The sequence below is a fragment of the Synchiropus splendidus genome, chromosome 13 (assembly GCF_027744825.2).
Source record: "Synchiropus splendidus isolate RoL2022-P1 chromosome 13, RoL_Sspl_1.0, whole genome shotgun sequence".
NCBI classification, from domain to species: domain Eukaryota; kingdom Metazoa; phylum Chordata; class Actinopteri; order Syngnathiformes; family Callionymidae; genus Synchiropus; species Synchiropus splendidus.
Window position 1 is genome coordinate 14,235,765 of NC_071346.1, and position 25,187 is coordinate 14,260,951.

The 25,187-nt window shown below is 42.5% G+C and overlaps 2 protein-coding genes across 5 annotated transcripts in view; one reads left to right on the forward strand and one right to left on the reverse strand.

The window, feature by feature from the left end:
• The first annotated feature begins 3,742 nt into the window (after positions 1-3,742).
• On the forward strand, positions 3,743-10,217 carry LOC128769653 (nucleolar protein 9). 3 transcript variants are annotated; one of them, XM_053883557.1, is made up of 12 exons: positions 3,743-4,113; positions 4,750-4,785; positions 4,866-4,980; positions 5,049-5,246; positions 5,308-5,418; positions 6,953-7,094; positions 7,166-7,358; positions 7,591-7,731; positions 7,813-7,932; positions 9,009-9,221; positions 9,828-9,933; positions 10,007-10,217. In XM_053883557.1, exons 2-12 carry the CDS (start codon positions 4,765-4,767, stop codon positions 10,159-10,161), a joined length of 1,515 nt encoding a protein of 504 aa, XP_053739532.1. In that variant the 5' UTR covers positions 3,743-4,113; positions 4,750-4,764; the 3' UTR covers positions 10,162-10,217. The 3 variants fall into 3 exon arrangements, with proteins under 3 accessions (XP_053739532.1, XP_053739529.1, XP_053739530.1); XM_053883555.1 differs by having other exon boundaries at positions 3,748-3,759; positions 3,883-4,113; positions 4,750-4,980; XM_053883554.1 differs by having other exon boundaries at positions 4,750-4,980.
• Positions 10,218-15,784: 5,567 nt separating this feature from the next.
• Positions 15,785-25,187, reverse strand: part of rem2 (RAS (RAD and GEM)-like GTP binding 2) — a 37,119-nt gene continuing 27,716 nt past the window's right edge. For both annotated transcript variants that reach the window (XM_053882541.1, XM_053882540.1), the window contains exon 5: positions 15,785-16,830. In XM_053882541.1, the coding sequence (XP_053738516.1) occupies positions 16,508-16,830 (323 nt within the window). In that variant the 3' untranslated portion in view covers positions 15,785-16,507. The remainder of the gene's footprint in view (positions 16,831-25,187) is intronic.

The window sequence follows — 25,187 nt, forward strand, 5'->3', positions numbered from 1 at the left end:
TTCTCTGCTTGACAGTAGGAGTTTGGTCCTGTGTTGCTTCTGGTTGACATATAAACAGTCTGAGCTGAAGCTCCCAGGTCCAGATCTGAGTTCAATAATGGAATGGCAGGGTCATTGAACACACATGAAATCAACTGCCCACTGAGAGTTAGAATAGTGATGCCGTGCTTTATCTAAACAACAGTTTTGCACACACACAGGTCAGACAGTGGCATATAGACATGCCCACCCGTGCGCTAAAAAAAAACGAACCATGTATGAACTTTAATTCAGGGTGGCACCACTATGATGACTCCACCTGTAAGTGTGAGCCGCTCACAGGGGCAGGTATTTCTCAATCCTCCCCTTAGTGGGAGTGGAGGGGTGAAATTGTTTGCTAAGGATGTTGTGATTCAGCTCCATTCTCTGACATCAACCATGTGAGCAATTTTGTCAAATGCGTGTGCGTCTCTTGAGCAAGTCTTCACAGGGTTCACCGCTGAATCATGTGTTGCCGTGGAGATGTGAGCCAACAAATACTCCATGCGAGCGTCGCTGACCTTGCGTCCTCACTGCTGCTCTCTTTCTGACCACTCTGTGCAGTCCACAATTTGTTTTTTTGTAATATTTTTCTCTGCATTAAATCCTTCCCAAATAGCTGTCCCAGTTTTGCTTGAGATATATTTGATGTTTCTCTCTCTTGTTTTCAAACAAACAAGGGCTGAAAATAGGGGTTTAATTTTACACTTGAATACACTTGTTTTTACATTCCTCAGGATTACATCTACATAAATAAATATTAATTTCACAGACGAAATATTTTGGAAAGTTGGATTGCAAGTCCTTCCCCAGGTGTGGTTACTCAGGTATTTAGGAAATGAATGAGGGAAAGATAGGAGTGTGAGATGAACAGACAGACTGATGCCTTGTTCTAGATCATGATGACTCCATGTTGGAGCGTTTGCTTCCTCCTGTCACCTATGGTCATGGATTTTGGGGGTGATCTAAAGACTGGAATTGAAAGGAGCCCATTGGGGTTACTCATGTAGTGTATCAGGTGCAGCAACACTGGAAACAAAAGTGTCTTCAAGCAGTCGCCGAGTTTATTAATAAATGCCCAAAGGTCCCAAATGGGAACTCGGGAATCCTCAGACACGTAGGGTAACTAAACACAAGAAGCTGGGATGGGAACAAAGTTATGTGTTTATGAGGACAGGAAAATGTTGGCAACACCAGGAGAGTTCACCATAAAGAGTTCCCGGTGGTTAAGTCACAGATACACAAAGGGATGAACGGCTGATGTCAGTTTAGGAGACGCGATCACTTGGCCATGCGTTCAGGGCTCCTTGCCCATTTTAAAGCTGCAGCCTGACTACAGTTTGCCTCACGCCATTCACACAAACCTCTGAAAAAAAAAAAAAAAAAAAAAAACGAAAGCAGAAAATGGGGAGCAGAAAAACAGGAAGTGGATGGACAAAATAAAACAGAAAAAGGACAGATCATGACATTTCAATGGATACATACAGCAGTTACACCTCATTTGTCCAGAGATAAAAGAAGGCAATATGATGATATTAAATCATGACATTTAGAACGTGTTGACGAACAACCAACGCAAGGAGATCACATGGATCACAATTGTTTTTATGAACCAAGTTCGGGCAAATAATTTGTCTGGAAACTCAAAACTACAATAAAATCATGCAAAGCAGAAGTGATAAAATGGAAACAGTTATTTAAAGTAAGTAAATACAGAAATAAATCATCATATAATTTGCCATTTTGCCCACCCCTTTCTGGACACATTTGAAACAAATACATTTTCTGCAATTTGTTTCTGCAAATAATATGGCAAAATAACAACCGAGTGTCGGTAGCTACAGTTTTCCACAGAAGAATAGACTTTAAGCACAAGTGCGCTTTGGCCAAGGTTCCTGTGGTGGTGAGTCTTGGGATTTTTTCAATGAACCAAGGGTGCCGTGGCTAGAAAAAGGTAGGAAAACACTGTTCTGAAGGACCACAGGTGCAATGTTAAATGGTTATTCGATTCTCTCCAAACTGTGCAGTCAACATCCAATGCAAGTTTATTAGCAACTGTGCCAATCCTGACACAAGACTGGTCCGTGGGCATGCTGGTATTTGGATCTCCACATTCTGACACTTAGCAAAAGGCATCACATTTCGTTAACATATATAGAGCAGCGCCAAACTTTTGTCCCTTCACTCCCAGCCGAAATAGTCAGTCAGTGAACTCTCATTTATAGCCAATATCAGCGAGTATACTCATGCAAAGTAACGGTGCAGTAACTCACTGATAATAGCACCGTTACTCTATGTTGTAGTTCTATATTACTTTTTTTTTTATCCAATATTGTTGCCCTACATTTAGTTAATAATTTAATCCCCTTTTTATTCAGCATTTCGAACATCATTGAACACAAGGAGCTCAACCAGACAGCAGGTGGAAATAGTGTTCTGGAAGTGCACACACAAAAGAGTGAGGAATATTCAAAAGATTTGTGGTTCCAGTCCAAGTTTAATCATCTGCTCCAGGACTCAGTATCCTCAAAATGAGAAATATCTTCAAGATGGCACTTCAACAGCTTTGCTCGGAATTACACAGATCATTCTCGCCTCTTTCATTATGTTGCTTTGTGAGGAAATCTGGTGATGTAATGCTCCTGTTAGTTAGTAACATGAAACATCGATTACAGTTTTGAGCCACACCTTGGTGTCTTCATAGCAACAGTCTTTGCATTCACGTGTAAAACTGTCATGATGTATCAGATGGAATTAGTGATGAAGGTTGCCTTCATCTTTCATATAACCAATCATTACTGAATAACATTCTGTTATTCAGATTTCCATCACTGAGGATTTGATAATAGGATGTGAGCGTAAGGAAAGAATCGACGCTGGTTGAAAAGTGGTTTGGTGACAGTACTATCTGTGATCTATCTATTGTGTAAAACAGACAAATCTTGCAGCATATTTTCGAGCAGAGACGTGACATTATTCTGATTTTGTCTCTAGATAGAGCACGTTTCTCAGTTGATCCCAAAAGAAAGGCCACCATATCCAATATTCATATTCTTGTTTGCCAGAAAAGAAATGACCTCTGTGTCCCCACAGAAAAAAACGTTCACATTTCCTCTTCTATTTCCTCCTATGTATGAGTCAGCACATTTGGTTCGACGTGCAGTTGACGGACTGTGTTACCCACTATACTGTACATTTCTTCGAAAGAAAACAATGAATGTAAACACTATATTGGCTGTTTAAAAAAATCTGTGTTTACCACTTTGCTTTGCGGTGGACGGAAACGGAAAACCAAGTGATGGAATATACTTTATTTATACCGTTATTCATTTGTTGAGTGAGTGAATAGTGGCAATATTCGTCTCCTCCTTTCTCGATTTTCAGTTTCGGCTCGCGGTGTCACCGTGCCATCTGCTGGACATTTTATTCCCCAATCGACACAAAAATATGATTTTTTAAAAGTATATGCATGAATAAATGATGACGATCCCAATTGTTAGTCTCGATGATTCAATAAATTCATATGTTTGAGACATACATTTTAAAATGTTAACAGAATTTTAACAAGGTCAAAAATTCCAGCCGTCGGTGTTTTTTCTTTTTCTTTTTAAAAAAAGATCGGATTGATATTTTACACTGTTTAATGAGAATGTTTAATGAGAAATATCTCTAAATATAATACACGGTGACCAGTGACGTTGCACTGTGACGTCATATTCCGGCGACCACGGTGCTACACATGTGAGCGAAAACACTTCTCTGCTTCTAATTTAAATGATAAATGCTTAGTACATATTTTTTCACCCGGTGCTTGACACCTTGACATTTATAGCGAATTTTACATTTTATACACATATTTCATAGCTTTCACAATAATGTTGGCTAAAGAAGACAAGGTAAAGCCTCCGAGGGAACGAGAAAAGAAACGAAAGAACCATGAAAATGTGGGAAATGAAGGAGGAAATAAGAAGAAGAGAGAGAGTTCTAAAACTCCGGGAGGCAGAGAAAAGATGCGGCTAGACGCCCTGAGTGTCGGCTACTTCCGAAGAGTGGGAGAACGACTTGGTGAAGGATTCGTAGACGACGAAGAAAGAGGTGGGATCCGTCATTATGGTTTTGAAAGTGTTGCCTCTTTATTGTTGAAATTGACGCCCTAAATATTTGTCTAGAGACAACTCTTCCGGGAAATTTAACTTAACTTAAGTTGAGAGTCTTTGACATGAGGTTCTTCATAAGTAAAATAGAGGAGAAAAAGCATGTATTACCTGCCGGAAAAAAGTATTATATGCAATGACGTATGATGAGTTTTCAAAAAATGTTTTGTTTTCAAAAAGTATCTGAAGATAAAGGTGAAAAACTAAGTAAATATTGTGCACTTATAACCAGCAATGGTTACATTCCATATTCTGTGTCTTTTTGGACATTGACTTCATTAGGTCCTGACAGAACACCAATGTGCTCCATAGGCTTCAAATGTCAACTCTGTTCTTCAAGATAAAGTACAACGTAGTATTTGGAATAAGTCAGTACAACACTTGTGGTTTGTGGGCTTTGTTACTGAGTGGTTCCAAACAATTACGTTTTCACAGCCTGGTTTATTCAATGAATTGAATTGAATTTGAATTCATATTTTATTAACTGTACAAAGCAAGCAACCACCTGAGGAATTGCAACTATTGTATCGGACAATTCAAATGCATACTTAACTCATGTTCTTCTTTTCTTCTGCAGCCATGTTTGTGGAAAATGTCCTGTCCGAGGTCAAAGGTAAAGCCTCTTTGGTTGCAATGGATCGCACAGGAAGCATCACACTGCAGAACCTGCTCACTGTCTCGAGTCTGGACCAGGTGGGGGAGGTTCTGTCAGAGCTTGAAGGTGAATCTGGCTTAAAAACGGTCTCCTGTGACCGCTGTGGAGGCCACATAGTGGAGAGCGCCATAAGACAGATGTCGAGGTGGCAGGGTGAGCAGGTGTCACTGTCAGCTACGTAACAAAAAAAACAGATTTTTACAGAGTACTTGTCTCTTCAGAGAGTGCGAGGCCTTCCATCTCTGAGGAAGAGGAGGAGGTCGCAGGAGTGCTGGAGACTCAGGTGCTGTCTTTGAGTCTCGTGGTGAGAGAAAACTGTGCCGAGTTCATCAAGCACCCACATGGCTCGCACGTGGTCCGTACACTTCTACATGTCCTGGTGGGCTGCCTGGGACCCCCACGCTCTGAGTCCAAACCTGGTAATTGGATCTTCCTGTTTTCAATACTTAACAAGTTTTCCTAACATATTTTATTTCAAAGGTACAAAAGTGGACCGGAGCGTAGCCCCGCAGCTCATAGACTTTGAGATTCCTCCATCATTCTGGTATGAAATGAAGAACCTCACAGACACTTTGATGGACAATGTGAATTGTAAGTTACTTTCATTTGATGCTTGGAAGACAAAAAGTCATTGTTCTCAGAATTCCATTCAAATCTTCCCTGAAGTCTGAACTCTTCCATGTGTCACTGCCACAGGGCTACTCAGACTATTGCACACCAATAGCTTCTTCTGATGTGACAGAGCTTTTTCTCAAAACTACACTTGCTCTTTCAACTTTTCTATCGCAGCGGCTGCCGTTGCAGAGCCCTTGCTCCTGACTAATTGCTTCTACAGGGAGTGCGACTGCTCTTGGCGCTGGTTAAAGACATGATTTATAGATGGTATGGTTGCAGATGCAGCTACATTTGGTGGTAGTGCACCAAAGGTTTGAAATGAAATGTTTTGTGAGCTCTGTGAGTCAGACTGAGAGTCACGTTTCTAACACAGATCACTCACCTGCCAGGCACATTCTGCCTGGCAGGTGAGGTGACGGTGTGTGGTCAAGTTAGAGGAGCATCGCTCTGTTGACCCAAACTAACACTTAAACCTGATGGTTTAAGTGTTAGTTTGGGTCAACAGAGCGAGTCTATACGAGAAGACTACATGGCCGTGTGCGCGGCGTGTACGTTTCCTTCTTGTCCTGACTTCAACTTCTGAGGAATTTACGTAAAAATTGTGCCACTGTACTCACTTCAGAGGATATTGCTGCTTCAGTTTTCTGCATCCTAAACATTTATGAGGGAAGCAAAAGAAATAGGTTTTCATTTTTATGAAGAAAAAAAGTTGGATTTTCACACAGGAAATGCCCTCAGGCCTTTTGGCGCAGATCCTCTGTATTATGTTCAGAATGTACGACTTGGTTTAGATTTGATACGCACAGTAGAGCAGAATAGTTTTCCTGTGTAATAGTGAATGATAAGCCGGTCCTTTATGTAGAACTTCCTGCTGAATAAATATGAGCACAGTGGACGAGTCCTTTTATAGGTGATGGGTCATGGTCTTGTTTTATTTGCCAAGGAAGTTGTAGTGAATTCTTCCTTTTTTTCTGTCATCCATCCATCCATCCATTCTTTATTTCTTTCAATTGTGTCTATTGTCCGTTCATTTTCTTTCTTCCTTTCTTTCTTTTTCTTCCTATCATCCATCCCTCCATCACACCATTCTTTCTTAATTTTTTTTTAATGTTTATTAATTTATTCTGACGGAATTTCTTTCATTTCCTCTGTCTTTCATTCTTAATTTGTTCATCATTTCTTTCTTTTGTTCATTTGTTCTTGGCAGATCAATGCCAAAAATTGTAAACAAATGCTTTCACAAAGTTCAAGTGAACTGAATATGTTTGTGTTGTACGATTTCTGTGGAAAAGGTGAAGCTTCTTTTCTTTAGCAAATGAAAAACTGTTTATTTAAATTTTTTGCTGGTGGATTGCTTTTCCAGTTGAGGACCTTGGATTTTTGTGTAGGTTTTTTCGCAGTCATACCTGACTTTCTGATGCTAAGTTGGACAGTTCAACCCCATCAAGATTTGTCTGCTTCCTGCTTTTATTGTTGCCAGTCTGAATGGGCTTCTTTCCTTCCTTTTCAGTGAGTGTCACAGACGCAGTGGCCAGCGCTGTATTCCAAACCATGTTGACCGTGTGCCACAGAAAGCGGCCCATACTTTGCAAACAGCTCCTTAAACGCACCATGGCCTACCTGGCGAGTCGCAGCGCTGCCCCGGGAGTCAGGTCAGTGTTTGTTCTCGCAGCACCACGAATGTGAGTTCACCACAGTGATCTGATGCGTTTGCTTCCTTCAGTCCGCTGCTGGTCTTCCTCAAAGACCAGGCCTCCAGTCACCTGGTGGAGACCATCATCCAGCTCTCCCACAAGCCTCTGCTTCGAGACCTCTATAAGAATCACCTGAAGGGTCAGCTGGTCGACCTCGCTCTGCATCCCATTGCCAACTTTCCCATCCAGAGGCTGACCGCAGCTTCAGCCAAGTACAAGTTTGTACGTGCTATTGTCACATATTCTCTAGATTTTGAGCCATGAAATGCCTTGGTTGGGCCCAGGTGCTGAATTTGACATTGAAGAATCCAAAAAGCTCCATACTTTATCGACCGAAACACAAACATATTCAGAAGCATTGCACCCTTAACTTGCTGTAGAGACGTGACAAGATAAAAGTTTATCTGATGTTGGAGAAATTGACTTGGAGGCAACTCTCTATTGTGTCTCTCAGTTCCCAAAGTTGTTCGATGAGCTGGTTCAAGGACTGGAGGCCATAATGGCGGTGGGCCACATGGGTGTGATTGTGCAACTGGCAGAAAGCTGTGCCGAGAATGAAACGCGGCAAGTGGAGATGATGCGGAGTCTGCTGTCTGTAAGCTAACCCCATTGTTCTGCCACTTCATGAAATGCATTTTCTTCACCGAAACCAATGGATTTTTTTTGTCTTCCCCAGGCCTTCCACTGTGCGGAGCCAGGCACCAGACACACCAGCTGCCTCCCCCTCTTCCTGTCGCTGCTCACCTATGATGTGTACTACCACGCTGACGCAACTGAGGGCAGCACAGTGACTGAGGTAGAAGCCTATTGATCATGTTACTGATCTCGGATTGGATGGTTTCTTCATAGCTTTTTGAAGTAGCAACAGGAGAACAAACCCCGGGGTTGTCTTTGTCCTGAAAGAACTACACACAATAACTTAAATATTCTTAAATATAACTTAAATATATTCAATATTCAGACTTCAGGTCTTGGCGGTTGTTGGTGTAGTTCACAAATCTGAATCACTAAACATGGTCGCATTTAAAAGTACTTCTGTACTGCGCCTTGCTTGACTGTCAGCGTTTTCGTGGTCCCCCATCATCTCTTTTTATTGAGTTATAATAATGCAGTATACAGTAAAGCAAGTTATCCTGTTCTCTGTGACAGTTATTGGATGATGCTGTAAATATATTTTACCCTCCATCAGGTACAGATCCAGCAAACTTTGATATGTATCGAAAATATGCAACATATCTACTATAAAATATGTGAATCCTCTTATCTATAATTTCTGTGAAACTCAGTTACTTGTTTTGAAATGTGGAAGTTTGCCGGTTGAGTTCTTGTGTGTACCCCTAACTCATCTACCTCTGGGGGACCACACTGCCCCTAGTCAGAAGATGAACTTAGTCTAGGCAGCAGGGTTGCATATATTAACTTTGACAACAACTTTGCTGCTGGCGCGATGATGTGGCGAGCAAAGCTGCTCATGCATGATTCTCAGAGTTCAGTCGCCAGAGGCTTCTCCACCTCTTGTATGTCAAGATAAAAAAATGGAAAAAGGGGAAAAAGCAAAGTCTAGATTTTATGGAATGGCTATGATAGAACATGTTTGCAGTGACTGAATGGCATTGTTTTGTATTTAGTGAAACAGCAGCAAAAGACTTGCTGGTCATTTTACTGAGTGGTGCTGCTGCTCGAGGCCACAGCATGTCTCGACATCACTGGCCTGTGCAGTGATAAGATTCTTTGGTTTCACGTGTGTGTGTGCCATGACAGACTGTTGGTGATTGTTTTGGTGGATCTTTTCAAAAACTTGAAAATGTTCTTGAGGATCAGTGGCAGAGACCAGACTGTGAAAATGTCATAACCCTTATCGTCCATTCTCAGGTCCCGCTCTCGTCCATCTGCTACCACGGTTCTCGTCTGGTCCAGGCCCTGGCCAAGTTCAAGGAGCGTTCCCTTCTGCTCAGCAGCCTCCGCACGCTGACCCCGGATGACCTCCTGACTATGGCCTGCCACCCGTCTGGCAGTCACGTCTTGCAGGCGCTGATCACCACAGCGAGCGACAAGGGACGAGGCAAGATCCTGAAGAGACTGGAGGTAGGAAAGACACCAGAGAGTCAAGTCCTCAGATCACATGTTGTTCTCTCTTTTTGGGGAGGTGTTGTATTGCTCAAATATTTACAGGAAAATACACATATTAGGGGCTGAAATAACGGGTGCACATGTTCCCTTATGATTCTCTGGGGTTCACTTATTTGAACATCTTCTTACGAGATGAAAAAAAATGGTTGGTTTCTTATCGCTTCGCGCCTTGCTTATGTATGTTAGATTAGCACATGTTCCACCCTGAAGACAATTTCTTTGTGGGAAATCATGCCAAAAATAAATCAGTTTGTGGCTGAAAGGTGCCCCACAGACTGAGGAAAGCAATGGTAAATAATGGCAGCAGTTATCAAAGGTAACCATTGACAACTCATTTATGTACCTTAACAGCACTTTAAAAAAATGAAATAGCTTCTGAATTTAAAAGGATGGAAATGAATGTACTGTACTGACTCAGTATTTCTGGGGGACTCATCTGTAGTCAGGGCACGTCCCTCGTGCAGCACCACGCCCCAGTCGGCCTCCTCTCTCGCCTTTAACAGCTTTACTTGAGGATAAAGTGAAATATTGTCCAAGAACTTGACCCGCTGTCTTCCTCAGGGTCAGTTTGTGAAAATGGCCTGCTCCAGGTTGGGCAGTCGGGTCCTAGAAGCAGTGTGGAACAGCGCCACCCTCAGTCAAAGGCAGAGCATTGCGCAGGAGCTCGGTAATAAAAAACACACGGAGGATTTGTCATGTCGGTCTCAGTCTTATGTTTTCTCCCTCTCCTTGCCTCCTAGTGCCCAGTGTGAACCAGCTGAGGTCGGATCAGTTTGCGCGGCACGTCTGTGCCAAGTTCGCTCTCTCCCACTTCATCCACAGACGAGCCCACTGGCAGGAAATCCAGACCGGGGAGTCGAAGAAACGGAAGCTTTTTAGTGACATTCTTGAGTGAAATAATGTTTTCTTTTGCATCTGTGGATATGGTTTAATAAAAAGGAAACAGTCTGAGCCCGTGAGCTGAATTTTAGATTTGAAATTTAGAGGTCATTTTTGGAGCGTGCATGGAGCACCACGACCTCTAGTGGCTTTTGGTGGAACTAAGCAGCATGAAAGTGGACAAGAAAATAGGACCTAAAATGGAACCTAGTGGAACCCCGCGGCTTGAAGAAGTTCAAGTGGTGAATATGTTTGATTCCGACCCAGTATTTCGGATGAGCCATTTATTCATTCCTTAATAGTAAATAGTGATATTTCGTTTTTAAAAGAAAATGCAATGTACAACTACTATAATGCAGAGTTCTTCTATTCTTCTCTAAATATTTTTGCTGAATTAAGTAAGCATGGGAATTAAATAAATACATGTAAAATGTATTTACTTGCAAGTGTCTTTAATATTAATGTGAGAAGTGTAGTATTTCTGACTTTAAAATAAGAGGCGACTTGTTGAATACATTGGAGTACCAGGGAAATAACGTCATGAAGTTGTGCTAGATTGAATTTTCGCCAACAGATGGCGCTCTCACTTCATCAATAATTCTGGCCCCCAAAGATATGGTAATTAAAAGACGAGATTATTGAACACTCATTTGTTGGCTATTAACTTACATGAGTGAATGGGTTTAGAATCAAGGTGAAATGGAAGATCCATGAATCTCACTGTTGCTTTGACATAATAAGATAAAAGCTTCTCTGAAATATACACGAGAAAACAGTGCATCTGGTTTACTAACCACCAAGAGAAGGGAGGTAAGGAATAATGAAAGAAGAAGAAGAAAGAAAAGTGACAGAAAGATTCATATAGCAAAAGGGTTGAGTGCAAACCTGGGTCCAACCCACAGGCTAAAACATACACAGGTGACTTGTGCACTGTGTCTCCTTGCCTCCTGAAAGAACATTGAAGGATCCTACTTTGATCCTTCAGTTATGGGACAGGAAGAGATCAAGACTTCTTCAAACAGAGACATTCGTGCTTTCATTGTTTCATCTTGTACAACAATGAAAATACAAATATTTATTTTCAGTTCTTGATGTCTAATTTGTAGTTGTTGACACTTCAAATAACAGCAGCAGAGGAGATTACGATGGAAGGAACATTTTACAGCATAAACCACATCCGTCTGCTCAACATCACTCTTAACTGGTGAATTCCTCCTGAAAATGAAAACATCTAAAGAGCAACACTGCTCCATCATCAGATGAGAACGAGTGATTGCACACCTCCTTGTTACCAAACACCTAATAAGCGCAACCTTTCTGGAAAGTGCTGACACAGTGTGGAGTCGTGCGGGGGCGAAGTGTTGACTCAGCGGGAGCGAGAAGACTCCGTCGCTCCTACTATGGGTTATTGCTCGACGCTGGAGCACAAATAAAGATGTGATGTCCTTCTGAAGATGTTGTTAGAGTCGCAGGGTGGAGGATGGGGACCGTCTGCTTCTCTGCTTCCAACAAGCAAGCTCCCCCTCTGTGTTATTAGCTGACATTTCATATCATCCCCTCCATTTTTTGACATTTTTTCCCCCACCAATTCTTGAGATATATATATATATGTATACATATATATATATATGTATATATATATATATATATATATATATATAGAGAGAGAGAGATCTATATCGATACCTATCTATCTATCTATCTATCTATCTATCTATCTATCTATATATAGATATAGATATCTATATAGATAGATAGATATATAGGCAGACAGGCTTGCTTGCTATATATATATATATATATATATGGACAAATTAAAGATGTTTCCTGGGTTTATTTCCATTCAAAGAGATTTCAATTCATTTTCCTCCCTCATTTATTTCAGATAATTTCTGAGCACGTCATGCGTTTATTTCTTTCGGACGTTTCCATAAAACAAGAATTGCAGTTGTCTTAGTCTTGGAAAAATAAAACTGTTTTATTATCCATGTACTGTGAACTGAATATTATTATAATTATTATTATTATGAGTGCAGAAGTGGGCTTTGTCACCTGTAGAAATATTTATACACAGAGGAAAGCGGATGCCAAGAAGGAATTTCTAATGAAAGATTTGTGCCGAAAATTGAAATTGAAGTGTGACATCCTTGTTTCATGCGTCTGATGGTCCGATGTGCTCTCAGAAAAATAAAATGGAAAAGGACCTGTACTTTCATTCCTTGCTTTGTTTTTTATTGTAGAAAATTTGCATGCGTTTGAAAACTGATTTTTGATTGTAAAAGCAAACAAATCTGAAACTATTTTTTTTTAAAAACACCACTCACACACTATCAGTGGGTCAATGAGGTATCATGAAAAAGTACTGCAGGGTTGATGAAACAGTTTGCCACGAGATGATGCTTCATTGACTTGTTCACATCCCAACATTCAACAGCAGACAGTGCCATCTGGTGGCCTCTGATAAACAGGACACTGTTTCATAAAACCCATCACCAATGCTTCCAATGGAGTCCAAAAAATAAAATGCAGAAAGAATCACTGTGGCGCCGCGATCATTCCCTACGGTTCTCCCTGTGAAGTGTCCGTTGATATATGTTTCCACCAATAGGTCAGACTTGCTCTTCATTTCTAGCGTTTCTGCACTGTGACCTACGATATCCTCCGTCTGGCTGCTGGGTTTCCTGATGCAGCTTAGCCACAAGAGCGCAAAGACAGCGACCTACGACTGAAAAGCAACAATAAGCAGGAACGGTCTCACCGGAGGATCCACTGTCCTGAAGCCAAGGAAAACAACGCACCATTGTGCATTCATATATTCAAAGATATTCATTACGTGTCACTCATCGTTCACTGGTGTCCAATTACGCACAAAGGGCATCAGCTGTGTTAGCGCCTCCTTGCCAACATGCCTCCACCCACACCTCATCTCATCGCTCATTCAGAGGAACACTCGAAGTTGGACAGGCTTGCTTTTCCACCCACTGGATGTCTTTTGTCCTTTCTTTGTCATTTCCCCCTCGGAAAATGAGTAAGAGAGCGTCGCCGACTGAGAGAGAGAGGAGCTCCTGTCACGCTGCCATGAAAACTTTACCCTCCGTATTTTTCTCTGACTCCTCCAGTTTGCATTGCTGTCAAGCCGGCACCATTATTCCGCTCTTATCTGACCTGTTAGCCGCGATAACAGTGCTCTCGCTGTCATCCCGCTGAGGCGTGTCGTGCGGGATTCAGGATGTCAGCTTATCTCTTTCACCTGGCGAGGGGAGAAGAAGTCAAACCGCCCCACAACCACCGTCTGAAATCAACAAAAATAAAGGACAAATAATATGCAATAGGACTCGGTGTCTCCTTGACAACTGTCTCCAGGCAACCTTTACTCCTCAAAGCGACTCCCTATCGTCAAGCCCTCGATCTTAATGCCAGTTTTTATTCCTCCGGAGAGTTGTCTGGTGCCTTCGCTCCATCTTCAGAGGAGCCTCACTTCCCTGATGCCAGTTTATGATACAGGCCCAGCAGCTGCAGAGGAATCATCTGCTGCCAGGTCTTTCTTCTGCAACCAGGACCAGAAATTAATATTCCAGATAAGACAGTGGATCATAAATAATGCATCTATAATGTTCATTGTATTCATGTGAGTATTACTCATAATGTATCTCTGTCATTTGTGATGAATAAAGTGTGAATAATTTAGAATTCACGAATGTTCTTTGAAATAATTCTCACCCCAGGCAGCTGATCGTTTCCACAAGGCGACGTATTCACTTGGTTGGAAGTCAACTCAGTGTATTCTTTCCCTCCGTAAAAGCTCACAGAGAGTGGGAGGAAATATCTGTTTGACGTGGCCTTGAGTTTTGATCTTACCTTGGTAAAACCATCCGCTATACTTTCATCACTGCTGCTTCTGGTGACAGAATCAATATGTCTCTAACTCACCGTTGTCACTAGTGATGGGTCAAAACAGTAGTGCAGGGTTGATGAAACAGTGTCGTAATTTTCATAGGCCACTAGATGGCGCTCTTGGTTTAGAAATGATGTGAGGTTTCATTGAATTAGTTGTTAGTGTCCAAACATTTCATAGTCGATAGTGCCATCTGGTGTCCTCTGAAAATCAGGTCACTGTTTCATGAAACCTCACCTTTTGTAAAAAAACAATCCCACTTCTGACACCATTGGTCTCAAAGAAGTCTTTCACAGACCTAGAAAGCGAGTTGCAAAAAACAAATTGCATCCAGTATCCAAATGGAGAACACAACAAATGACAAACTTTGTACCTGATATAAAGATACATTGTCCAGCGAAGGATTCATGTCAATGCTTTTGGCAGTGGTCTGTGGTCAGCACGGACTCCATGGCGCCTCAAGTGTCAGTTTCTCTCTCCCTCTTGTGCAGTCTCATATCAATTACTGTCGCTACCTCCATGGGACTTTGTCAGAGTTGTGGTGTACCAAACACCACGCCAAGACACATGTCCCTCACTGAGATCCCGCAAATATTGTTGTCTTTTTTTTCCACATAGGACTAGCTATCATCCATTGGTAATGTCACTATTGTGAGTGTAAAACACGCCATAAATATTCAAGCATGTACGGTAGATATGCACATTTATACACACACATTCTAATTTCAGCACGACTCAGATAAGGCGAGAGGCAAAACAACAATAGAGTAAGAGTCAGTAGAAACCCAAAATACATTTCAATGAAATGATTCGATGAGTCATTCGCAGACTCTCTAGTTGAGGAGTCAGAAGTCAGGATGGTTGGCGGAACGCCAGTGGACTCAGTTCAGAGATCAGCGTCTTACTCACAAATGCATCATTTTACATCAGAGAACCTGTTGAGTCATTTCTTTCAGTGGGCATTAGAATTACAGGCCACCGCCACCTGAAAACAATTTAGTCCCACAATCACCATCTTCCCAACAACCGTGTCGAGCAGCACTTGAGCTACATTTGCTCCAGTTAAAGGAAATCTGAGGGGTCATTGGTCTGCAGCCACCAAAACTGAAGGTTGTCATGGCGGATCAGAGGCAGAATTGCACTACTTTATCTAACTGTGGAAGTATATATATATATAAATTGAATAAGTAAGTACAACATGTGCTATGGTTTGTGAGTGTGTGATGCGACTAATTCTGCTTCCAATGTGCCGCTTGCAAGATTTTTCAATTGGAAGTGAGGCAGAATCCTTACGTGTTTTCTGTGCTGCAGTGAGATTATCGGGATGCTGAGCAGACATGACGTCAAACATCTGCAACCTTTACATGCGTGGCCATCTTTGGCAACACAAGGTCACTCCGAAGCCTTTGACTTGACTTGTTTGTGTTACAATGGGACACGGTTCTACATTTTATCGGTAGGTGGCGCTCTATATTTAAAAATGTTCTGTTGAACTAGTGGGTCAAACATGACAGAGCGACATCTAGTGGCCTCTGAAAATGAGGTTAGTGTTTCTTGAAGCCTCACCTGCCCAGCTCCTTCCATGTAACTTGGATTAAGACCTATTAGTCGAGTCAAATCACTGACATTTCTCACCAAAGTTCACCAAACAAAAAGGACAAGACACTCATTTCCCAGACATCAAACTCAATTTTATTCTCTGAAGGACAGGTGTGCTAAGTGGACTGTGACGAACAAGGTTGAGTGTTTTTTTTTTTTTTTTGAATGTTCCATTTCAGGTCACTTGTGTCCTGACACAAAGCAGTCTTGATGCCTGAGGGGCCTCTAAAGGGAAGGATATCAGGTAGATCAGTGCTTGGTGGCGCGCCGTGGTTTGTGAAACGTCACATGATTCAGTTTGTCAGAATGAGTAAAGGGTTCTTCTTGTGGATTGCTTGGGATGCATCCAGTGGCGGGTACAGAGGTTTACCACACTTGTCAAGTCCATGACCACAAAAAGGAGTGGAGAAAAGATGTTGTGTTGAGTAAAGGGATCGGTCTTTGTGGCGATGACACCAGTCCGTCGGCGAGGTCAGGTGAGCTAAAGGGTCAGGATGCAGGTTATTAAACATGCTATAAAACAGTCTCTAAGAGATACACGAAAGATTGCTGCCTCTACATTGTTTATGTGTGCTACGTAAGTGTTCAGTAGTGACGTCATCACCTCCCTCCTTCATCGGGTCTCTCTGATTCACACCCAGTTGGGGTGACGCGAGTCCATTCTGGCCTTGACAAAAGAGGTTCAGGGAGTCAGTTCCGCTCTGCAGGTTTCCGTCTCTTCTTAAACTATTGCTTTAAATCGTAGCATTTTTCATTTCACACCTGCTCTGAAATCCCTTCCACGCTGTTTTTTCCGCTTCACACCTCCATCTGGTGCGTGCTCACCTGTGGGCTCGTGACTTGCTGAGCCGCGGCGTGGTCGCGCACCTCACAGTGAGCTGAGGTCGTGACATGAGCGCGACTTCTGCCGAAGGATCTTGCTGCCCCGGTGTCGGCTCATCTCCCGATAGCGGCCCCTGTCCCGGTCACGACCGTACGAGCGTGGTACCAAGCCGGCGAGGAAGCGCTTGGCTCTGCTGGTCAGGCTCTCCCTGCGCCCTGACCCGGGGTCGCCGTCGGTCCAGCCGGGACCCACGCAGTCTCCCCTGGCTGTTCGAACCGCCGCCTCCAACAGTTCGTTGGTGCCATGGTCCAGAGAGGCCGAGAGCTCCAGGTAGTGGCAGTCAAACATCATGGCGCTGGACTGGGCCTCTGGGATAGAGACACAGATCAGATTTACAATCTCAAAACTGCTTATAAATTTCATCAGGCATCCTTCGCCACTAAAAACTCATGCTCCACTGTACACTCAACCTTCCATCTGTCAGCCTGGGAAAGCTCCTTGATCTTAGGGACTGTGAACACTCAGAGAACAAAGCAAAACTAATCCACCCGTGGAGACGAACAAGATGTTTTTACGACTGACGGCATTAACTTTGATAAATTCTTAAAAATCATTCGGGAATCTTGTGTTGTTGTGCTGTTTACTGGGGAACGTGAGCAGTTCTCCTGAAAGATGTTTGCGGGCTCTCTCCTCCTCACTGCAGGGTTGACACTGAAAGCAGTGGGAGCCTGAACGTTTGTCTCTGTTCGACAACAGCTGGTGCGTAAACACAGAGCTCAGCATTTCACGAACAGCCGATAGATGCCAAGGGTGTCAAACTCAACCATGCAAGGGGCCCAATTTTCCTTAAACAGATTGCTCTATATAATTTAGAAAAACATATTTTGCATGACTCCGCTTTGTGACGTGAGGCTTCAGGAAGATTCCAGATAAATTGTTGATTTATTATTGTCAACAATCGCAAAGCTTGAACATGATCTTTGGAAGGAACAATATTGCAAGAGATCTTCTAACTTTACATTGCCATTGAATTGAATTTTGAGGGCAAATTCCCTCGGACCTTATAAAATATTTTGCGGGTTGGATTTAGCCCCGGGGCCTTGAATTTGACCCCACTCAATTAGAACTACATCTAACATTTTATCAAATTTAGAACGCATTTAGTCATCGAAAATACCATCTATGGGTGATGGGTAGATGAGGTTTCATGAAACAGTGTCATGTCTTTCAGAGGCCACCAGATGGCACTGTCTGCTGTAAAATGTTTGGACGTCAACAACTAATTCAATGAATCCTCACATTATTTCTATACAAAGAGAGCCATCTAGTGGCTTTCAAAAATTAGGACACTGTTTCACGATACCTCATCTACCCATCATTACCAGCAGCCATCTTCAACTGACTCCACTGACAACAAACAGACCTCTTATGTGATGCATAAGGCTGCAAGACGGCTGAAAGTCTTTGGCGGAAAGCACTTCGATCGAAACGTAAATTTCCCCTTGTGGTTATTTGCATGCAAATGAAGGTCGGCACAAACGCAAAAAAGAAAGCAAAACCTGTTTTAAAATGCACATAAACTAATACTTTGCTTCCAGAGTGGAATATTTTTCAGACACTTAGCCGCGAAGTGAAGGGTAATATGTGCCAGCGTCTGAAGTCAGTGCCACTCTAATGCGTTCCATGTGGGAATAAAAGCTGCATTAGGAGGCTGTTGACATTTAAAACCTTTAAAAAGCCTATGCCAGACAGCGAGCAATGTGAATGATAACAAAACCTGATAGAGAAATGTACTTCATGTATATACTGGAAAGCCAGGGTCGATTGAAGCGAGGCATGTTATCAGTCATAGTCATGCAGTAATGACTACGGTACTGTATTTATGGGTTTGTTTAGCTTACATATCTATGTACTGCAAAGTCCCATTTGAAGGACCAAACTAAAACAAGGACAGTGAAAATGGTTCAAACTTTGCCCGTAACTTCTTCTGAAAGTTGCGGTTCTGAAAAACACAGACAAAAGAAGAGAGGACAAAACCCCTCCCCACACATGTGTGTTCACCCCCCTGCAGGCCCGGCTGCACTTTCCATCAGGTCCTTGAATCATTTCTGAGGTGATATGATCTGAAGAGGTGAACAAGATCATCCTGCTGTTGTCAAAACACATCCATCAAGTCACCATTCACCCAGCGTCAGTCCACCAAACCAAACAGCCGTCCTATTTCAAACGCTCCACCCCAGTTACAAGGGGGCATCCTGAAATCCAAATATGCAACATTGCCAACTTATTTCCCGACCAATATGCAGGTAAAATATTACCTGTGATGATGTCATAATCTGATCCAAGTTTCTATTCTTTAGTGAGGACACTGCTCCTGGCTTTGTTTTATGCTGATAAAGGTTGGCGAGAACCACTGGAGGCATCAGAAATCATCTCATATGTGGCACTGAAAAGTACAGTGTCCCTCAATACATCGCCAGAAAACCTTGTTGATGTTGGAGTTTCTGTGCTTTTAACGGCACCTGCTGTGTTGCTGAGATGCTGGAGGGAGGGAAACAGGAAAGGGAAACACACACGACCAGGATCGACAAAATAAAAGCACAGAAACACGAAGATAACAGTTGAGTTACGCTTAGCTCACCTAGTCCCTTCATTGCTGACTGGAACTCGGTACATTGCGTTTGACTTCCTGGTGTTGCCAATGCTTTCAAGTGACTTTCCCCCTTCGTTTTAGTGCCGCCTCCAGCCTCCGCCCAGGTTCCTATGGTTTATCGGGTCAACACTTTGGTTTGGCTACAGGGCTTGTCTTTAGAATGATTTAAGATTTACTACTTCTGGAAATTGAACTCTGTATTTAGTCATAAAAGTGACTCTGGCTTCTTTTGGCTTTTCAGATGTAAATGATACACTAAAGCAGCGGCTATAAGCCAAAGATTGAAGGGCAGAAAAGTACTGCTTACCGAGCTGATAATGAAGCTTCGTGAAGCTTTCTTTATTGTCCCATCACTACTACTTACTACATAGATTACATAACCCATTTTACACGCACTATCCATCCTTTTATTTTCACCATTCTCACCAAATGATCAATCCTTTCACTGCCACTGCCACCTGCATGCGTCTATCTTTCTTTCAGCAAAGGACACAGCTCACCTCTGGATTGAGGTCTGTGCTGAGAGCAGCGAGGATGAACTACATGGCTCCATTAACTTATTGAACCTGAATTCATCTTTTGTCCACCTTAAGCCGACCAATTAGCAGAAAGCCCAGCAGCTTTTATCCCTTATTTCCATCTGGTATTCAGCGAAGAGATCAAGCAGGATTTGACATCAGAACGTCTTCTGATACTTGTGAAAAATGCATGTATTTTGAAGCTGCAACATCGCACTTTATGAGTTAAAGTAGAAGAAATGTGCTGCATGAATTCATCCTCTAATGTTTAAATCTTGATTTAAAAGTTTAAAATGAGGTAAAGAAGCCACGCCACGTGTCGCAGGGGCATTACCAGAGGAAAACAGGATTTGATCAGAGCGTAGTAACTCGGCAGCTGTCAGCCCAGAGCGGCAGCGGTTAATAGTCCGGAGGGGGGAAACACACAAATCTCAAATCAGGTCAGGGCAGAACATCTTAATACCTCTGACAGCTGATTGGATTGAATTCAGTCACGTAATTCGTTGAGGGAAGTGTTTGGAAAATGGACGCGCAGAGGTCGAGCAAAAGACAAGAAAAGAAAAACAAGAACTGTTTCTATCTCGCCCTAGTATTGTTGCTACACTGAAGCTGCAGGAAATACTTTATTTTGGCAACAATGGAAACTGCTTGGCGAAGTCATCACACACATTTTTTCGGCCCGCGAAGCTGCGAATCACACTTGGTTCGGCAGAAAGTTGTCATTTTCCGCTTGATCTCTTTTTTAACGCTGAATAAGTGCTGGAGAAAACAGTAGTGATTCAGCAAGAAAGTCGACAGCAGGTGTAAAAAGCGCTCGCTTCGGCCAAATATCTGTTTTAAACAGACCTGATTTTTCATTGCTGCATAACCACTAGAGGCAAGGGAGACTCTGTCTTTATGTTTCTAAACTGATCCCACTGCTGCTTCTGTGGGCATCAGGTCTTTTCAGGGTTTGATGGAGTTAAAAGAGCTAAACGTTCAGGACTAGAATTTTAATGTCATAAAAAGATGGGCTGTTGAAAGCTCTTTTGGCTTTTCAAAGTCATCCAAGTACCGTGCGGAAGATATGGAGAGATTAAAGGAGCCAGAAGGGAGGAGGGTGATGTGAAAAGGAGGGCGGATGATGAGCGAAATGAATGAAAGGACTGCAGAGGAAGCAGGAGAGAAGCTGGCGAGCCAAGAACAAGAGAGCAGCTGGAGGAGAGGAGTGAGTCAGACAGGGATGGAGTACAAGGCAAGGTGGTTCTACAAATATGATTTATTCAAATGTGTTTTTATGCATGGAAGAAGATAAACAGATTTCAGATCAATATGGAAGTCAATCATGGAAACTACGAACACTACTTGTCACGCTACTTGCACCTGACTAGTCACTGGTTTCCAGCTTAAATAACTTCCTGGGACCTTTCAATTTGTGTTGAAAAACTAACTCAAACTGCTGTGTGTGAGACTTAAGTTAGAGGCAGGAATGTAGCCATTTAACTGATAATGTGTCGATGAGGTTTCATGAAACACTGCCCTGATTGTCAGAGGCCACCAGATGGCACTGGCTCCTGTAAAATGTTTGGATTTCAACAACTAATTCAACAAAACCTCACATAATATCTAAACCAAGAGCGCCATCTAGTGGCCTCTGAAAATCAGGACACTGTTTCATCAACCCTGCAATACTGTTTCATGATACCTTAGCTAACCATAACTAGGTGGCACTCGTGGAATGATGACCAACGAAAGTAAACCTGATGATGAGGCTTCATGAAACAGCATCGACATTTTCAGCACCCACTAGCTGGCACTTTATGTTCTACATATGGAATAGAACAATAACTTCAAGGAAATTCAAGTCATTCAGAAAGGAGCATCAACTGTGCTCTGAAAATGAGGACACTGTTTCATGAAGTTGTTCAAAGACAAATAATCCATGCCATCTACTGTGCTTTGAAAGTGAAGCTTCATGAAGCACATGAATGGATGTAGGTTCTGCATGTAACCTGATCACGGCATTTACATTGTTCGGTGACTTCATATTTGTTTCAATTAAGCATTAGCAAATACACAAACTTTATGTTAATAAAATAAAATAATTCAGGTTGAATGGCCGCAAACCAACCGCTGTTAGTTCATGGACAGAGCAAACTATGTATGACAGTCCGATAGAATACATTTTTAAGACTCAGATTTCAGGCAAAATGGAAGTATCTGAGTTCATGCTAACTATGAGAAGCAAAAAGTTCTGCGCTTTCATTGTTAATTTTACCACTCAATCCTCTCTGGTGTTATCTTGCTAATGCAGGAAGTTCTTTTTTATTCACATAAACTGGGGCGCAACTGGAATGCAAGCAAGCGCGCTGCTATTAGTCTGACCTCTTTCCTTGTTCTTGGTTCTGACTTCAGAGCGGCGCCTGCAGAGTGTTGCGCGGACTAAGGGTGAGTTATGTGAAGTAATGGGACAGTGAGTTGGCAACACACGAGATAACATGCAACAATGAGTTTTAAAATGAGGATAACCACAGAAAAATGGTTGCTGCTTTGAGCGAGTGAAAAGTGAAACTTACTTTTGTTGCTACCGTAACTGGAACCAGGAACAAGTAGAGTAAATTCATTTTTCCACCCATCCTCAGATGGTCACTTCTTATGTTGGACATATGAAGCTTCATGAAACAGTGTAATCATTTTCAGAGCCCACTAGGTGGCGCTGTCTTTAATGAAACAGCACATCAATTTTAACCTAATAGTGTCATCTAGTGGGCTCAGAAAACAGGGACGCTTTTCATGAATCCTTGCCACTACATTGCTTCGACTGTGTAGAGCTGTGTTGTACCAATGTATGCACGTGTGAGTGTGTGTGTTAACAATGACGGGTGACGCAGGCGAGAGGAATGAAAGTGTCACTGTGCGCATCGCAAACAGGCTTCATGACTTCAGGATTCTGTGAGGGATAATTCATCTCTCCAACACTGGAGGCCAGGAACACTGGCTACCAAAACAAAGTGATGTAACAACTTGTCGAACATGCGCTTCAGTGCAGCTCTTCTAAATCCAGCTTCATCTCACGTTGACCTCCAGGAGACTGGCCCAGGGGCCAAACAATGTCCCGGCAGTGTCACACATCAGGGCCGGTACACCCACATCTTTGTCAGGCGCCAACTTCCATGATCTGACGCTGCATTTCCATATCGCTGACCGCGTCTCGGCTACTTCTTTTACAGAGAGAATCTGCTGAATTGTCTCCTCCTTCACCCCTTTCCTCTGGTGTCATGGAGGATACTGCAAAGCCTGGCTGCGAGTGGAGTGGACAGCGATGAGCAGCTGGTGATGTGGAGATTTTTTACACTCGCTGCCTCCCTCTGCAGTAGCTATCACAACAAAACTAACCAGAGCAGACCTGACTCCGGTTTTTAAATCCCTTAGAGAACAAATATTCAAACTCACATTCGTAAATTTATGTATGTCCAGCTGCTGCGCGGCTCAAGTGAACTCACAACAGCCGCGGACGTAGAAGAAAAATAAATAAATAATAAGCATCTTTGTCTAGTTTCATTACTTTACCAAAAAAGGAACATAAAATTCACTCTTTTTTCATAAAAATATATAATAATTTATTATTTTTGAGGGGTGAAATTACAGTGACTGTAACTTTAAATGACTCAAAAAATATTAATTTATAATTTTACATAACAAAATCATAGTCAAGTGTTTTAAGAGTTGATCACATCTGATGGAACTTCAAGCCGAGGGTCTATTTTTCTAGTCATTTCATTGGTCTTTACAGAGAGTGACCTAAAGCGATTTGCATTCAAGTGTGAGGATGTTGTGACAAAGCAGCTCGGGGTCAGAGTTCACTGTTCTTCTCTCAGAACACGGGTTGCCTCTTCGAGTGGAAGATTTCTGGATGTGCAGAAAGTCAAGTAGTGGACAGGTGCGTCGACATGTTCTGGTCTCTGGCCCCTGGCAGTACCCAGTGACCAAGGAATAAAGGAGTAACAACACAACATGTCAACAAAATATTTGTAAATCCCCTCAGGAGCTGAACAGCTCGGCGACCAGGCTGGAGTTTGTCCAGCTGCTCCCACAGCAGTTTTGGCTGCACACTAGTCGGACTAGGAAAGAGCCGGTTGTTTGCTATTTTTCTAATACAGTCGCATACTTGGCACTGTTTTGAAGAGGCTTTCAACCAGATGGGGACTGGAACGTCCTGCCAACTCAAGAGGCTAATGATAACAATAGTGATCTTAACAAACAAAACCGATTTGGCTGGTGGGTGACAATGTAGTACAATTATACTGTAGTTACAACTATATTTGCGCGTTGGTGGTGCTTGAACTTAAACCTATTTTCTTTGAAAAATCCTGAGGTCCACCTCAGATGGCACCGTGTCGTGATGCGGTATCATGAAACAGTATTGCAGGGTTGATGAAACAGTGTCAGACGCCACTAGATGGCGCTCTTGGTTTAGAAATAATGTGAGGTTTCAATGAATTACTTGTTCCAGTCCAAACACTTTACAGCAGACAGTGCCATCTGGTGGCCTCTGAAAATGTTTCATGAAACCCCATCTACCCATCACCGCAAAAGTGCAATTGTGCTCTGCTGAATTTTTTAAAAATCTCTTTAAATTCGTGCAAAATTGACACTATACCAATACGTGCAGAAAAATAGCTTGTTTGGGATATGTTCTAGATTATCACTTTTGTCATGGGTGCAGTTCCTTCACATCACCCTGCATAAAGTTGCACCACAGACTCATCTATTCTCAAGGGCCAACGGGCAGGATGGGTCTGAATTAGTTTGACACAACATCTGATGGGTGAATGAAGCTTCATGAAGCCTCATTTTCAGAGCCCACTAGATGGCAGCCTCTGCTCTTTGACTTTGAAAAATCATTTTAACCAAACCACCAATCTTTTTTTTTTAGACCTACTGTGCTTAAAGCTTCATGATGCTTCATTCATTAGCGCATTGCTAACCCATCCCTCTCTTGATCCGAGATCAAGTCCGTCAAGGTTCAGAGCCGTCGAAGAATTGTAGCGTAGACCAACAAGCTGCTCAACCAAATTTACCAGTCATTGTCCGGGAAAAAAAGGCCCATAAGAAGAGGTTCACACACTAATATTTCATGGGACCACACTGACTATTTGCCATGGCATTGTTCTACAAGGTCAGGGTGATGGGAGAGTGGGACTTTTGCTCAAAGCCTTCTCCCACATCTATTTCATCAGACCTTTGTGTATTCATTTTCGTGGACCACTTGAATGGTAATAAATGCCTGATCTGAAGGGAAATGCAGCTTGTAAACATATCCCTCCGAATCAAATTTCATTCGGACCAAGAGGGGTGGATTATGCAGATCGTAGGGTCGGCGTCTATGCTCACATTCAGTCGTCTCTCCTGCACATAGTAAAGGCTCTCAATAGGACGAAGGTCAGGACTCTCCAACAGCGTGAAAATGACGCCTCCCTGTTCGCTCTTTGTCTCTCACTATTTGATAAACCCTGGCATAGCTAACTGGAAGGTTTTATTTTTTGATTTGTGTTCTTCAAAGGCGAGGAGAGGC

Excerpts from the sequence above, each read along its gene's own strand:
- LOC128769653 (XM_053883554.1), top strand. The coding sequence starts at position 3,894 with ATGTTGGCTAAAGAAGACAAGGTAAAGCCTCCGAGGGAACGAGAAAAG. Across the intron at positions 7,359-7,590 it reads CTTCAGCCAAGTACAAGTTT|TTCCCAAAGTTGTTCGATGA; the intron begins GTACGTGCTATT and ends TGTGTCTCTCAG. Across the intron at positions 9,934-10,006 it reads GAGCATTGCGCAGGAGCTCG|TGCCCAGTGTGAACCAGCTG; the intron begins GTAATAAAAAAC and ends CTTGCCTCCTAG.